The sequence below is a fragment of the Pseudophryne corroboree genome, chromosome 6 (assembly GCF_028390025.1).
Source record: "Pseudophryne corroboree isolate aPseCor3 chromosome 6, aPseCor3.hap2, whole genome shotgun sequence".
In the NCBI taxonomy this organism is placed as follows: Eukaryota; Metazoa; Chordata; class Amphibia; order Anura; family Myobatrachidae; genus Pseudophryne; species Pseudophryne corroboree.
In genome coordinates, this window is record NC_086449.1 from 31,498,851 (window position 1) to 31,514,672 (window position 15,822).

The 15,822-nt window shown below is 48.0% G+C and overlaps 1 protein-coding gene across 1 annotated transcript in view; it reads right to left on the minus strand.

Annotated features, from left to right (window-relative positions):
• The window catches only part of LOC134934180 (extracellular calcium-sensing receptor-like), a 44,589-nt gene extending 38,430 nt beyond the window's left edge, over nt 1-6,159 (minus strand). Inside the window, exon 1 of the mRNA XM_063929673.1 lies at nt 5,943-6,159. Coding sequence (XP_063785743.1) covers nt 5,943-6,159 — 217 coding nt within the window. The remainder of the gene's footprint in view (nt 1-5,942) is intronic.
• Between the last annotated feature and the right edge of the window lie 9,663 nt (nt 6,160-15,822).

Here is a 15,822-nt window from a genome sequence, read left to right on the forward strand (position 1 = left end):
CCGATCTATTAACCCTGTAAGGAAAGTGGAGAAGGGTCAAGGAGGGGACCTGCTGTGGATTTTAGGTGGGCCAGTACCAGTCGTTCCAATGCCTTCATCACCACTGATGTTAGTGCTACCAGGAGAAAAATCCAATAATCACATATTTTTTTTACAATTTTTTTTTTTTAGTAGTATAGTTAAAATGGAAGATTTTCATAGGGAATCTAACATTTTTACGGAGCTGTCATTTAAAGAATAAACAGGATGCCGGCCAAACTTTTTTTTTTAAAGGGGCAACCATGTACAAGGCATGGTTTAGCCTTATACATGATTTCCCCTTTAAAAAAACTTTGAGTTCAGCTGGCATCCCGCACAGCCACCAAACTCATAATGCATTATATTGCCGCCCAGGTGTTCCGGCTGACAGAAGTAATTCAGTATCACATATGTAAAACACTGACGCATACTGAGGCTTGTGAACTGGGTGTAATACCCCACCTTGGCTGTTAGTCCAACCATTCATTGAATTTGCAAGGGGTGGAACTTTGTCCTTAGGAGCCTATATTAAGGTTGGTGTATAATGAATCAGTCCTATTCACTGCTCACTACAGTATAAGGTAATACTACCATACTGCATTGCACATTCCTTCTCTTCAGTGTTTCCTCTGGCTGCTGTCTCCTTCATACACTTTCTCTCCCCGCTTTCTTTTTAACCTCCTTTCTCCTGTGTCTTGTGGTATGCCCCCTCCACCTCTCTCTGCTTCCAGCATTTTGGCTACCATATCCCATCTCTTTTACCTATGTCCTATCTGATCCATGTTATGACCCCTTCTGACCACTATGTGGACTTTGTGCTCCAGCTGTTTTTTCCCCCTAACTACTCAGTGCAGTCCCAGGAGCGTGTTATTATGCTCCACAGAGCCTGCCTTCACTCACTCTCTACAGGCATACTGGAAAGGCAGGGCTGCTATCAAGGGGACTCCCAGGCCTGGCATCCCAGGCCCGGATGGAGAGGGGGCCCAGGTGGCAGCAGTGTAGATTGGCTCTGCCAGCTGATTGCAGCTGGTGCACCAGCAGGTGGCAATGCAGAGACGGCTTCATCAGCATTTCAAATTTGGAGCCATCAGTGAGCCAATCAAAGCTCGCGGACTGGTAACCAATCAGGAGCGGCGGGCCCATGTGTGGCTGCTGGTCCGTGAGCTCCAATTGGTTCGCACCTGGCTTAAAATTGAAATGCCACTAGCGCTGCACCACTTTCTCTGCATGGCTGCCTGCTGATGTTCCACCTGTAATCAGTTGGTGGTGCCAATCTACACTGCTGCCACCTGTACCTGGCCCCGCTCTCTGCAGATGGATGGGGATGAGAAACAAGAGCTGGTGGAGGAGGAGTATGGGGAACAATAGCATTTGCTGGAATTACCTGCTATGAAACTTCCGGGCAATTATATAAGACCCGTAGAGTCGATAACAGACAGCTGTTGTTCCCTTAGAGTTCGAAACAATCATCGGTACTTAGGGTGCTGCCTGGACTCACACTAGCAACAGTAGGGTCTTATACAATCACCAGGTGATCACCGGGTAGCAGCAGAAGCAGGCGGAGGTTGAACTAGGTAGTGGTATAGAATGGGGGTTGACGCTGCAGGTTTATGATACAAAACCACAGGTGGGGTAAATGGCAAGTGCAGAGTAGGGTAAATACACTGTAAAACTTGAGCTAACTGAAGAAGATTGTGAAGTGAGCAGAATGTGAAGATAAATACGAAAAAATATGAAAAAAGCGGATCCGTCTGAGGGGATGGGGCTTAATGACGCGATTATATGCTAATCGCATCATTTTAGCCCCACCCCATGCAAATCTGAGTCAATCGAGCAGCTTTCCCTGTGAGGGTCGGGGCCTAAGGATGTCGTTTGCTTGGCCACACCCCCATTGCCGCCCACCTGCTTCTCCTCCCTGGGTATCTCCCGGAGAGTAGCTTTATGATGTAGGTATGTATGCCCTAAGACTTACACATGCATAGTTACAATACTGTGTCTTTGGTTGCAACACTCGGATCACAGATTGCAGATGCCTCCTGCTGTATGTGTAGAGGGGGCAGTGCAATAGCATACAGATCTGAATTAGGCCCTTTTTCCGATGTTACAGCCTCACACTAGGAGGTGCTGCTTTTTAGATTGGTGTTTTCTCTATTGTTTAAGGGGGATTTTAGACTTTGCAATTTGCAACCACTAAAAAAGAAATAAAAGTGTCCTAAAAACCTGCTCTGTTACCACAGTGATATGCACCAAGAAAGTGAGAAAGATACACACACACACACACACACACACACACACACACACACACACACACACACACACACACACACAGTTGGACTGGCCCACAGGGGTACAGAGGAAACCACCGTTGGGCCCCACTGCCTGGGGGCCCACCTCCTCCTCTAAGGATCTGGTTCTCCAGACTGCAGAAATGATACATTATACATATGTCACATTATACTGCACAGAAATCTGGTGCAGTCTCTACAGTGCATTGCTGTTATTAATCTGGTAAATTATCATGCATGCACTAGTAGTATTTACTATATACAGTCTGTTTATCAAGGGGCATAGACCAGGGATGTCCAAACTGCGGCCCTCCAGCTGTTGAGAAACTACACATTCCAGCATGCCCTGACACAGCTTTAGCATTCTCTGACAGCAAAACTGTGTCAGGGCATGCTGGGATATGTAGTTTCACAACAGCTGGAGGGCCGCAGTTTGGACATGCCTGGCATAGACAATACACTCTCGAATGATTAGCCAAGCCTCTGTGGTGACAGGCCACACCCTTTTGGAGACTGGCCACACCCCTAAGCATGGCCTCCTACCACTGCATTCCCCCAGTGGGCCCTTCATGCCTCAGTTCAACACTGCACACACCTTGCTAGTAGAGAAGAGTGGCTTGGTCTTGCTGAAAACTGAACACACCTGAGTAAAACAGGGTCCTGTCTTGGGTGACTTTGGGGTTCTGAATCAAACCAAGTTCTGACTCGGGACACTACGCAAAGTTCTGATCGCAGATCTGAAAACCGAATCTTGCATGTTTTGGATTGCATGTACAGTAATACCGAAGTTCTGTAAATTTCAGGATATTACGCTGTCATTGTAAAACACTTGAGATCCTACTCTATGGCTTGTTCCCCACCATCACGCTAGTATCTAAAGCATGTGTTATTTCAGTGGCTTGGGCAAGTAAGAAAGAAAGGTCTGACGCGTTACAAAGGTAATCTTTCATAAAATGAAAAACTATTAAGCTGGCTGAGGGCTGCCTAAGCTCGAAGCCACATAAGTACCCTAGTTATTTGACTAATTGTAAAAGACAGAACAGTGCTAGTCTTAGTGGTGTCATTTGGGTCAGGTGCTTTTGTCTGCCTATTAGGGAAGTTAGGGGAGGAGCAGAGCCGGCCTTAGCTATAGGCAGGCTAGGCATTTGCCTAGGGCATTCAAGCATGTCTAGGGGCATCCAAGCATGTCCCTGCAGCATCTCATGCTGAGAGGGACAGTCCGCAAACTAACTGTTACTTTCCAAATGTATTCAATCAGTACTTGTATACACTGCTGTTTACATTTGTCAAAAAAAATGCACACTGTGCCTTAAACTTCCTCTGACATGCTTGAATGCCCCTGACTTGTGAGACCTCAGACAGACAGCAGAAGCCCAGTAAATGCAATTCCTGGACCTGTGACATTTTTACTGACTATATAAGGTTATTACTGGATGGCTTCTTATGATAACACGTGTATTTTGGAAGACTGCTTCACATAAACCTGACATCACCTATACTGCTTGTGCACATGGGGGAGGAGGACCCTGTTATCCTGTGTGTGTCCCTTATCCCTGTGCAAACCCAAGGTGTCTGCAGGGACATAACATGGGCAGTGTTCTCCCCACACTTTATTTCCTAGTCAGTCCATACCGTAAAATTCCCCTGCCATCTAGCACTGTAACGTGGTCAGTAAGTTGCGTTGTGCTATTTCTATATGAAACATCAGTGCAGCGTGACTTTCGGACACATCAGACTGGAGGGCAGAGCATTTAGCTCCCACAGTATAAAATAAAGGGCATGCAGTTAACGGGAGTAACAGACACCAGCAAACACACTGACTAGTGAAGAGAATGGACAGTTTCTACATGTTTGATACTGATCTTTTTGTATAACCAGCAAGTGTGGCAGTATCTGTGGCAGTATATGTGTATTATGGGCATTACTAATGTGGGGCATATGTGTAAGGTGCATTACTGTGTGGCATTATGTGTATTATGGGCATTACTAATGTGGGGCATATGTGTAAGGTTCCTTTACTGTGTGGAATTATATGTATTATGGCCATTACTGTGTGGCATTGTGCAGAGTTGAACTGGCCCACAGGGTAACCCCCCGGTGGGCCCCACTACCTGAGCGTTGCAGGTACAGATGCAGAACTAGCGGCGGAGCTAGGGGGCACCAGACAAAATTTTGCCTAGGGCATCAAATTGGCTAGGGCCGGCTCTGGGGAGGAGTGTATGGTATAGTATTTATAGGCAGTACTAAGAGGCCATCTTTCTCTTGCCATTTTGGAAGGCTGAGCAGACATATTGTTGTTTCACAGTATTATTACTATCTGTCCTTGATTACCTTTATTTCTTCTTTATACTTCCTTTTGCTCCTTTTCTATCTCCCTTGCTAATCTGCCTCCTGTTTCCTTTTCTTCCCTCCCTCTGCCTTTGCTTTCTCCCTGCCATGCCCCGTCCTCGTAGATCTCCCCCCCCCTTCCCCTCCCCCCCCCCCCCGATGCCTGCAGGCTATAGGCGTCCCCATGTCCGGGTGATCGCCTCCCCTCCCGCCTCACCTGCCATTATTATGGGATCGCTGAGGGGGCCCCCTGCTGGCGTCCACTCCCCTCCTCTGGCTGCTGTGATCGGCGGTGGGTGTGGTGTCACAACCGATCACGCCGTGGACAGGGCTCCGACGGCGGGTGCGCTGTCTCCTGGGGCAACTCCGGAATCAGGCCTGGATGGCACGGCTGGCGGCACACTGAGCACTGGGGACACTGCAAGGCCTGTTCACATGGGCTCCCATGCGGGGGCCCAGGATTTTGGGGGACCCATTTCCTTCCCCTCTGTAAGTCCGGCTGCGGCAGCGGCTGGTATCAGTGGCCTGGCGCATGCTACCGGCCTGATGGTTTCCTGCACTGTTTCTACTGTTACAGCTTCCAACGCGCTTGGGTCCTCAGTAGTCCTTAGGGGATAGTTTTAGTGCATTCCTGGTTTCCCAGATTGTTCTGCCTGCTTCGTGGGGTTTGTTACATAGGGTTGGTACGCCATCTCCTGGCCAACCTAGGTTGTTGCACGTAGTTTCTGCTCACAGTGCTCTTTCTGACACTTTTACGGTGCTGGGTAGTGTTTATCATGCAGTTCCTTCGGGTTTGTTTTCAGTTACTGCAGTGTCTGGGGCTTGGTCTGGGGCTCAGCACATCCCTATCATGAGTACTGGCAGTACGCACAGTTTGCCTGTGTCTGGAGCCCCCTTTTTCCCCCCTATTTTCCTGCATTGGTATCTTCTTCGCAGGAGGTACTGCCCTCATGGTCTGACGCGATGACTCCCGTCGCGGTTACCGCGGCCCCTTTTCCAGGACCTTACCCCGGGGGTTTTGCCCATGCTTCACTTCAGCAGACTCCATATTGGCAGTTGCCTTTTGCTCCTGCTCATTATTCCCTACCTCCAGGTTATATTGCCCAGCCTTTCTGGCCGCCCACCTACAGTCCGGCGGTCAGCTTACTGAGTGGGGCTCCTGTGGATGCTCAAGCACCTCCTTCCCTGCTTCCCCGTCCCCCTTGCTGCCTGCCCCCCCCCCCCCTTCCCTGCGGCTGTTGGGATTATTCCCCCCCCCATCCCCTTCTTCTGACTCCCCCTTGGGGGTTGGTGACGTGAGTGGTGTTTCACCTCCTGTTGTTTCCGCCGAGCTTGCAGCTGGGGGATCCAGGGTCCCTGAAGAGGAGTTGCCTGGAGCCGCTGCTGTGGCCGAAGACGTCATAGGTCCTCCAGGAACCGTTGAGCTTGTTGTTACTTTTTCCTCTTCTGCCAGTTCTTCTTCTAGTTCTTCCTCCGATACTGGGTCTTCCGGATCCCCGAGGTGCCCGCGCAAATTGGCTAGGCTCATTGCGCATCGCATACACAAGAAGGATAGGAAGGCCAGAGGGCAGGGTGGTGCCATTGCGGCTGACCCTCCTTTGTTTACGGAAATGGTCCATTGTGCAAACACGGCAGTTAATAGGGGCTTGCGTAAAAGAATGAGGGAAAAGATTATGAATGGCAAATATTTTGACATGTTCACTAGAGATGTGCACTTGAAATTTTTCGGGTTTTGTGTTTTGGTTTTGGGTTCGGTTCCGCGGCCGTGTTTTGGGTTCGACCGCGTTTTGGCAAAACCTCACCGATTTTTTTTTGTCGGATTCGGGTGTGTTTTGGATTCGGGTGTTTTTTTCAAAAAACACTAAAAAACAGCTTAAATCATAGAATTTGGGGGTCATTTTGATCCCAAAGTATTATTAACCTCAAAAACCATAATTTACACTCATTTTCAGTCTATTCTGAATACCTCACACCTCACAATATTATTTTTAGTCCTAAAATTTGCACCGAGGTCGCTGGATGACTAAGCTAAGCGACCCTAGTGGCCGACACACAAACACCTGGCCCATCTAGGAGTGGCACTGCAGTGTCACGCAGGATGTCCCTTCCAAAAAACCCTCCCCAAACAGCACATGACGCAAAGAAAAAAAGAGGCGCAATGAGGTAGCTGTGTGAGTAAGCTAAGCGACCCTAGTGGCCGACACAAACACCTGGCCCATCTAGGAGTGGCACTGCAGTGTCACGCAGGATGTCCCTTCCAAAAAACCCTCCCCAAACAGCACATGACGCAAAGAAAAAAAGAGGCGCAATGAGGTAGCTGTGTGAGTAAGATAAGCGACCCTAGTGGCCGACACAAACACCGGGCCCATCTAGGAGTGGCACTGCAGTGGCACGCAGGATGGCCCTTCCAAAAAACCCTCCCCAAACAGCACATGACGCAAAGAAAAAAAGAGGCGCAATGAGGTAGCTGTGTGAGTAAGATAAGCGACCCTAGTGGCCGACACAAACACCGGGCCCATCTAGGAGTGGCACTGCAGTGTCACGCAGGATGTCCCTTCCAAAAAACCCTCCCCAAACAGCACATGACGCAAAGAAAAAAAGAGGCGCAATGAGGTAGCTGTGTGAGTAAGCTAAGCGACCCTAGTGGCCGACACAAACACCGGGCCCATCTAGGAGTGGCACTGCAGTGTCACGCAGGATGTCCCTTCCAAAAAACCCTCCCCAAACAGCACATGACGCAAAGAAAAAAAGAGGCGCAATGAGGTAGCTGTGTGAGTAAGCTAAGCGACCCTAGTGGCCGACACAAACACCTGGCCCATCTAGGAGTGGCACTGCAGTGTCACGCAGGATGTCCCTTCCAAAAAACCCTCCCAAAACAGCACATGATGCAAAGAAAAAAAGAGGCGCAATGAGGTAGCTGTGTGAGTAAGCTAAGCGACCCTAGTGGCCGACACAAACACCGGGCCCATCTAGGAGTGGCACTGCAGTGTCACGCAGGATGTCCCTTCCAAAAAACCCTCCCCAAACAGCACATGACGCAAAGAAAAAAAGAGGCGCAATGAGGTAGCTGTGTGAGTAAGCTAAGCGACCCTAGTGGCCGACACAAACACCTGGCCCATCTAGGAGTGGCACTGCAGTGTCACACAGGATGTCCCTTCCAAAAAACCCTCCCCAAACAGCACATGACGCAAAGAAAAAAAGAGGCGCAATGAGGTAGCTGTGTGAGTAAGATAAGCGACCCTAGTGGCCGACACAAACACCGGGCCCATCTAGGAGTGGCACTGCAGTGGCACGCAGGATGGCCCTTCCAAAAAACCCTCCCCAAACAGCACATGACGCAAAGAAAAAAAGAGGCGCAATGAGGTAGCTGTGGGAGTAAGATAAGCGACCCTAGTGGCCGACACAAACACCGGGCCCATCTAGGAGTGGCACTGCAGTGGCACGCAGGATGGCCCTTCCAAAAAAACCTCCCCAAACAGCACATGACGCAAAAAATTAAATTAAGAAAAATTAATTAATTAATTAAATTAAGAAAAATTAAAGAAAAAAGAGGTGCAAGATGGAATTGTCCTTGGGCCCTCCCACCCACCCTTATGTTGTATAAACAGGACATGCACACTTTAACCAACCCATCATTTCAGTGACAGGGTCTGCCACACGACTGTGACTGAAATGACGGGTTGGTTTGGGCCCCCACCAAAAAAGAAGCAATTAATCGCTCCTTGCACAAACTGGCTCTACAGAGGCACGATCTCCACCTCATCATCATCCTCCGATATATCACTGTGTACATCCCCCTCCTCACAGATTATCAATTCGTCCCCACTGGAATCCACCATCTCAGCTCCCTGTGTACTTTGTGGAGGCAATTGCTGCTGGTGAATGTCTCCACGGAGGAATTGATTATAATTCATTTTAATGAACATCATCTTCTCCACATTTTCTGGATGTAACCTCGTACGCCGATTGCTGACAAGGTGAGCGGCGGCACTAAACACTCTTTTGGAGTACACACTTGTGGGAGGGCAACTTAGGTAGAATAAAGCCAGTTTGTGCAAGGGCCTCCAAATTGCCTCTTTTTCCTGCCAGTATAAGTACGGACTGTGTGACGTGCCTACTTGGATGCGGTCACTCATATAATCCTCCACCATTCTTTCAATGGTGAGAGAATCATATGCAGTGACAGTAGACGACATGTCCGTAATCGTTGTCAGGTCCTTCAGTCCGGACCAGATGTCAGCATCAGCAGTCGCTCCAGACTGCCCTGCATCACCGCCAGCGGGTGGGCTCGGAATTCTGAGCCTTTTCCTCGCACCCCCAGTTGCGGGAGAATGTGAAGGAGGAGATGTTGACAGGTCGCGTTCCGCTTGACTTGACAATTTTCTCACCAGCAGGTCTTTGAACCCCAGCAGACTTGTGTCTGCCGGAAAGAGAGATCCAAGGTAAGCTTTAAATCTAGGATCGAGCACGGTGGCCAAAATGTAGTGCTCTGATTTCAACAGATTGACCACCCGTGAATCCTTGTTAAGCGAATTAAGGGCTCCATCCACAAGTCCCACATACCTAGCGGAATCGCTCCGTGTTAGCTCCTCCTTCAATGTCTCCAGCTTCTTCTGCAAAAGCCTGATGAGGGGAATGACCTGACTCAGGCTGGCAGTGTCTGAACTGACTTCACGTGTGGCAAGTTCAAAGGGCATCAGAACCTTGCACAATGTTGAAATCATTCTCCACTGCGCTTGAGACAGGTGCATTCCACCTCCTATATCATGCTTAATTGTATAGGCTTGAATGGCCTTTTGCTGCTCCTCCAACCTCTGAAGCATATAGAGGGTTGAATTCCACCTCGTTACCACTTCTTGCTTCAGATGATGGCAGGGCAGGTTCAGTTGTTTTTGGTGGTGCTCCAGTCTTCTGTACGTGGTGCCTGTACGCCGAAAGTGTCCCGCAATTCTTCTGGCCACCGACAGCATCTCTTGCACGCCCCTGTCGTTTTTTAAAAAATTCTGCACCACCAAATTCAAGGTATGTGCAAAACATGGGACGTGCTGGAATTTGCCCATATTTAATGCACACACAATATTGCTGGCGTTGTCCGATGCCACAAATCCACAGGAGAGTCCAATTGGTGTAAGCCATTCCGCGATGATCTTCCTCAGTTGCCGTAAGAGGTTTTCAGCTGTGTGCGTATTCTGGAAAGCGGTGATACAAAGCGTAGCCTGCCTAGGAAAGAGTTGGCGTTTGCGAGATGCTGCTACTGGTGCTGCCGCTGCTGTTCTTGCGGCGGGAGTCCATACATCTACCCAGTGGGCTGTCACAGTCATATAGTCCTGACCCTGCCCTGCTCCACTTGTCCACATGTCCGTGGTTAAGTGGACATTGGGTACAACTGCATTTTTTAGGACACTGGTGAGTCTTTTTCTGACGTCCGTGTACATTCTCGGTATCGCCTGCCTAGAGCAGTGGAACCTAGATGGTATTTGGTAACGGGGGCACACTGCCTCAATAAATTGTCTAGTTCCCTGTGAACTAACGGCGGATACCGGACGCACGTCTAACACCAACATAGTTGTCAAGGCCTCAGTTATCCGCTTTGCAGCAGGATGACTGCTGTGATATTTCATCTTCCTCGCAAAGGACTGTTGGACAGTCAATTGCTTACTGGAAGTAGTACAAGTGGGCTTACGACTTCCCCTCTGGGATGACGATCGACTCCCAGCAGCAACAACAGCAGCGCCAGCAGCAGTAGGCATTACACTCAAGGATGCATCGGAGGAATCCCAGGCAGGAGAGGACTAGTCAGAATTGCCAGTGACATGGCCTGCAGGACTATTGGCATTCCTGGGGAAGGAGGAAATTGACACTGAGGGAGTTGGTGGGGTGGTTTGCGTGAGCTTGGTTACAAGAGGAAGGGATTTACTGGTCAGTGGACTGCTTCCGCTGTCGCCCAAAGTTTTTTAACTTGTCACTGACTTATTATGAATGCGCTGCAGGTGACGTATAAGGGAGGATGTTCCGAGGTGGTTAACGTCCTTACCCCTACTTATTACAGCTTGACAAAGGCAACACACGGCTTGACAAATGTTGTCCGCATTTCTGGTGAAATACTTCCACACCGAAGAGCTGATTTTTTTGGTATTTTCACCAGGCATGTCAATGGCCCTATTCCTCCCACGGACAACAGGTGTCTCCCCGGGTGCCTGACTTAAACAAACCACCTCACCATCAGAATCCTCCTGGTCAATTTCCTCCCCAGCGCCAGCAACACCCATATCCTCCTCATCCTGGTGTACTTCAACACTGACATCTTCAATCTGACTATCAGGAACTGGACTGCGGGTGCTCCTTACAGCACTTGCAGGGGGCGTGCAAATGGTGGAAGGCGCATGCTCTTCACGTCCAGTGTTGGGAAGGTCAGGCATCGCAACCGACACAATTGGACTCTCCTTGTGGATTTGGGATTTCGAAGAACGCACAGTTCTTTGCGGTGCTTTTGCCAGCTTGAGTCTTTTCATTGTTCTAGCGAGAGGCTGAGTGCTTCCATCCTCATGTGAAGCTGAACCACTAGCCATGAACATAGGCCAGGGCCTCAGCCGTTCCTTGCCACTCCGTGTGGTAAATGGCATATTGGCAAGTTTACGCTTCTCCTCCGACAATTTTATTTTAGGTTTTGGAGTCCTTTTTTTACTGATATTTGGTGTTTTGGATTTGACATGCTCTGTACTATAACATTGGGCATCGGCCTTGGCAGACGACGTTGCTGGCATTTCATCGTCTCGGCCATGACTAGTGGCAGCAGCTTCAGCACGAGGTGGAAGTGGATCTTGATCTTTCCCTAATTTTGGAACCTCAACATTTTGTTCTCCATATTTTAATAGGCACAACTAAAAGGCACCTCAGGTAAACAATGGAGATGGATGGATACTAGTATACTTATGGATGGACTGCCGAGTGCCGACACAGAGGTAGCTACAGCCGTGGACTACCGTACTGTGTCTGCTGCTAATATAGACTGGATGATAATGAGATGAAATCAATATAATATCACTAGTACTGCAGCCGGACAGGTATGTATATTTATTATGTAATGACTGATGACGGACCTGCTGGACACTGTCAGCTCAGCAGCACCGCAGACTGCTACAGTAAGCTACTATACTATAGTAGTATGTACAAAGAAGAAAGAAAAAAAAAAACCACGGGGAGGTGGTATACAATTATGGATGGACTGCCGAGTGCCGACACAGAGGTAGCTACAGCCGTGGACTAACGTACTGTGTCTGCTGCTAATATAGACTGGATGATAATGAGATGAAATCAATATAATATCACTAGTACTGCAGCCGGACAGGTATGTATATTTATTATGTAATGACTGATGACGGACCTGCTGGACATTGTCAGCTCAGCAGCACCGCAGACTGCTACAGTAAGCTACTATACTATAGTAGTATGTACAAAGAAGAAAGAAAAAAAAAACCACGGGGAGGTGGTATACAATTATGGATGGACTGCCGAGTGCCGACACAGAGGTAGCTACAGCCGTGGACTACCGTACTGTGTCTGCTGCTAATATAGACTGGATGATAATGAGATGAAATCAATATAATATCACTAGTACTGCAGCCGGACAGGTATGTATATTTATTATGTAATGACTGATGACGGACCTGCTGGACACTGTCAGCTCAGCAGCACCGCAGACTGCTACAGTAAGCTACTATACTATAGTAGTATGTACAAAGAAGAAAGAAAAAAAAAAACCACGGGGAGGTGGTATACAATTATGGATGGACTGCCGAGTGCCGACACAGAGGTAGCTACAGCCGTGGACTAACATACTGTGTCTGCTGCTAATATAGACTGGATGATAATGAGATGAAATCAATATAATATCGCTAGTACTGCAGCCGGACAGGTATGTATATTTATTATGTAATGACTGATGACGGACCTGCTGGACACTGTCAGCTCAGCAGCACCGCAGACTGCTACAGTAAGCTACTATACTATAGTAGTATGTACAAAGAAGAAAGAAAAAAAAAAACACGGGGAGGTGGTATACAATTATGGATGGACTGCCGAGTGCCGACACAGAGGTAGCTACAGCCGTGGACTACCGTACTGTGTCTGCTGCTAATATAGACTGGATGATAATGAGATGAAATCAATATAATATCACTAGTACTGCAGCCGGACAGGTATGTATATTTATTATGTAATGACTGATGACGGACCTGCTGGACACTGTCAGCTCAGCAGCACCGCAGACTGCTACAGTAAGCTACTATACTATAGTAGTATGTACAAAGAAGAAAGAAAAAAAAAACCACGGGGAGGTGGTATACAATTATGGATGGACTGCCGAGTGCCGACACAGAGGTAGCTACAGCCGTGGACTAACGTACTGTGTCTGCTGCTAATATAGACTGGATGATAATGAGATGAAATCAATATAATATCACTAGTACTGCAGCCGGACAGGTATGTATATTTATTATGTAATGACTGATGACGGACCTGCTGGACACTGTCAGCTCAGCAGCACCGCAGACTGCTACAGTAAGCTACTATACTATAGTAGTATGTACAAAGAAGAAAGAAAAAAAAAACCACGGGGAGGTGGTATACAATTATGGATGGACTGCCGAGTGCCGACACAGAGGTAGCTACAGCCGTGGACTAACGTACTGTGTCTGCTGCTAATATAGACTGGATGATAATGAGATGAAATCAATATATATGTATATATAATATCACTAGTACTGCAGCCGGACAGGTATATATATTTATTATGTAATGACTGATGACGGACCTGCTGGACACTGTCAGCTCAGCAGCACCGCAGACTGCTACAGTAAGCTACTATAGTAGTATGTATAAAGAAGAATGAAAAAAAAAAAAACCACGGGTAGGTGGTATACAATATTATATATATATATATATATAATATACAATTATATATATATATATATATATATATATTAAACTGGTGGTGATTGATTATTAAACTGGTGGTCAGGTCACTGGTCACACTATCAGCAACTTGCAAGTAGTACTCCTAAGCAGACAATCACAAAATATATTATACTGGTCTGGTGGTCAGTGTGGTCACAATGGCAGTGTGGCACTGACTCTGGCAGCAAAAGTTTGCACTGTACGTTATATGTACTCCTGAGTCCTGCTCTCAGACTCTAACTGCTCCCCACTGTCAGTGTCTCCCCCACAAGTCAGATAATTAATACAGTCACACTATCTAATCTATATCACTTCAGCAAGTAGTAGTAGTATAGTAGTACTCCTCCTAATAATGCTCCCCAAAATTACTACTACTGTGTCTCTCTCTACTGTCTCACTCTCTTCTCTAAACGGAGAGGACGCCAGCCACGTCCTCTCCCTATGAATCTCAATGCACGTGTGAAAATGGCGGCGACGCGCGGCTCCTTATATAGAATCCGAGTCTCGCGATAGAATCCGAGCCTCGCGAGAATCCGACAGCGGGATGATGACGTTCGGGCGCGCTCGGGTTAACCGAGCAAGGCGGGAAGATCCGAGTCGCTCGGACCCGTGTAAAAAAAACTGAAGTTCGGGCGGGTTCGGATTCAGAGGAACCGAACCCGCTCATCTCTAATGTTCACCCTTACGGACAGGGGTTAAAGTGGGGGGGGGGACGACGAGGTGGAACTGAGTTCCACCACCTGTAATGGTAGGGGGAACTAGTTCCACCACCTCCATTGCTTTGCACAGTAATTCCAACACCTACATCAATAGATGATGCAGGCGGCGCTAGTGTTACTGAAGAGCTGCAGCCACCTACCCCTTCCTCAGGTCCTGGTGGCTCCACGGTTCTCCTCCATTTACACAGCCCACCTCTCCTAGTACTCACACACGCTGTGTCTGTTGGACAGCATTCATCCCCTCCTCGGGTCCTAGTGGCTTCCTTTTCCATCACGGCATATGTGTTGTCTTGCTGTCACCGCTGCTGAAGTGAAGAGGAGGCATAAAGAGGAGCCGGCTCTGTGCATCTTGAAAACAAGTAATTTGAATTGGGGGTACTATTATGTGACCACGCTGCTTCTTGGTGAGAATAATGTCCCTTTATAAAGTATAGGAAGTAGGGCACTAATTTATAGTTAGCATGGGGGGTGCTGAAAACACTAGCACTTGCCTTGGCTCAGTTTAATGTGAGGATGGGTGGGTGGGTGGGGTAGGTGGCGGGGTAAATGAGTTCCACCACCTCTCCAGGACCACTTTAAGCCCTGCTTACGGATGACATGAGGAAGGCGTTTAATATAGAGATGAGCGCCTGAAATTTTTTGGGTTTTGTGTTTTGGTTTTGGGTTCGGTTCCGCGGCCGTGTTTTGGGTTCGAACGCGTTTTGGCAAAACCTCACCGAATTTTTTTTGTCGGATTCGGGTGTGTTTTGGATTCGGGTGTTTTTTTCAAAAAACACTAAAAAACAGCTTAAATCATAGAATTTGGGGGTCATTTTGATCCCAAAGTATTATTAACCTCAAAAACCATAATTTACACTCATTTTCAGTCTATTCTGAATACCTCACACCTCACAATATTATTTTTAGTCCTAAAATTTGCACCGAGGTCGCTGTGTGAGTAAGATAAGCGACCCTAGTGGCCGACACAAACACCGGGCCCATCTAGGAGTGGCACTGCAGTGTCACGCAGGATGTCCCTTCCAAAAAACCCTCCCCAAACAGCACATGACGCAAAGAAAAAAAGAGGCGCAATGAGGTAGCTGTGTGAGTAAGATTAGCGACCCTAGTGGCCGACACAAACACCGGGCCCATCTAGGAGTGGCACTGCAGTGTCACGCAGGATGTCCCTTCCAAAAAACCCTCCCCAAACAGCACATGACGCAAAGAAAAAAAGAGGCGCAATGAGGTAGCTGACTGTGTGAGTAAGATTAGCGACCCTAGTGGCCGACACAAACACCGGGCCCATCTAGGAGTGGCACTGCAGTGTCACGCAGGATGTCCCTTCCAAAAAACCCTCCCCAATCAGCACATGATGCAAAGAAAAAGAAAAGAAAAAAGAGGTGCAAGATGGAATTGTCCTTGGGCCCTCCCACCCACCCTTATGTTGTATAAACAAAACAGGACATGCACACTTTAACCAACCCATCATTTCAGTGACAGGGTCTGCCACACGACTGTGACTGATATGACGGGTTGGT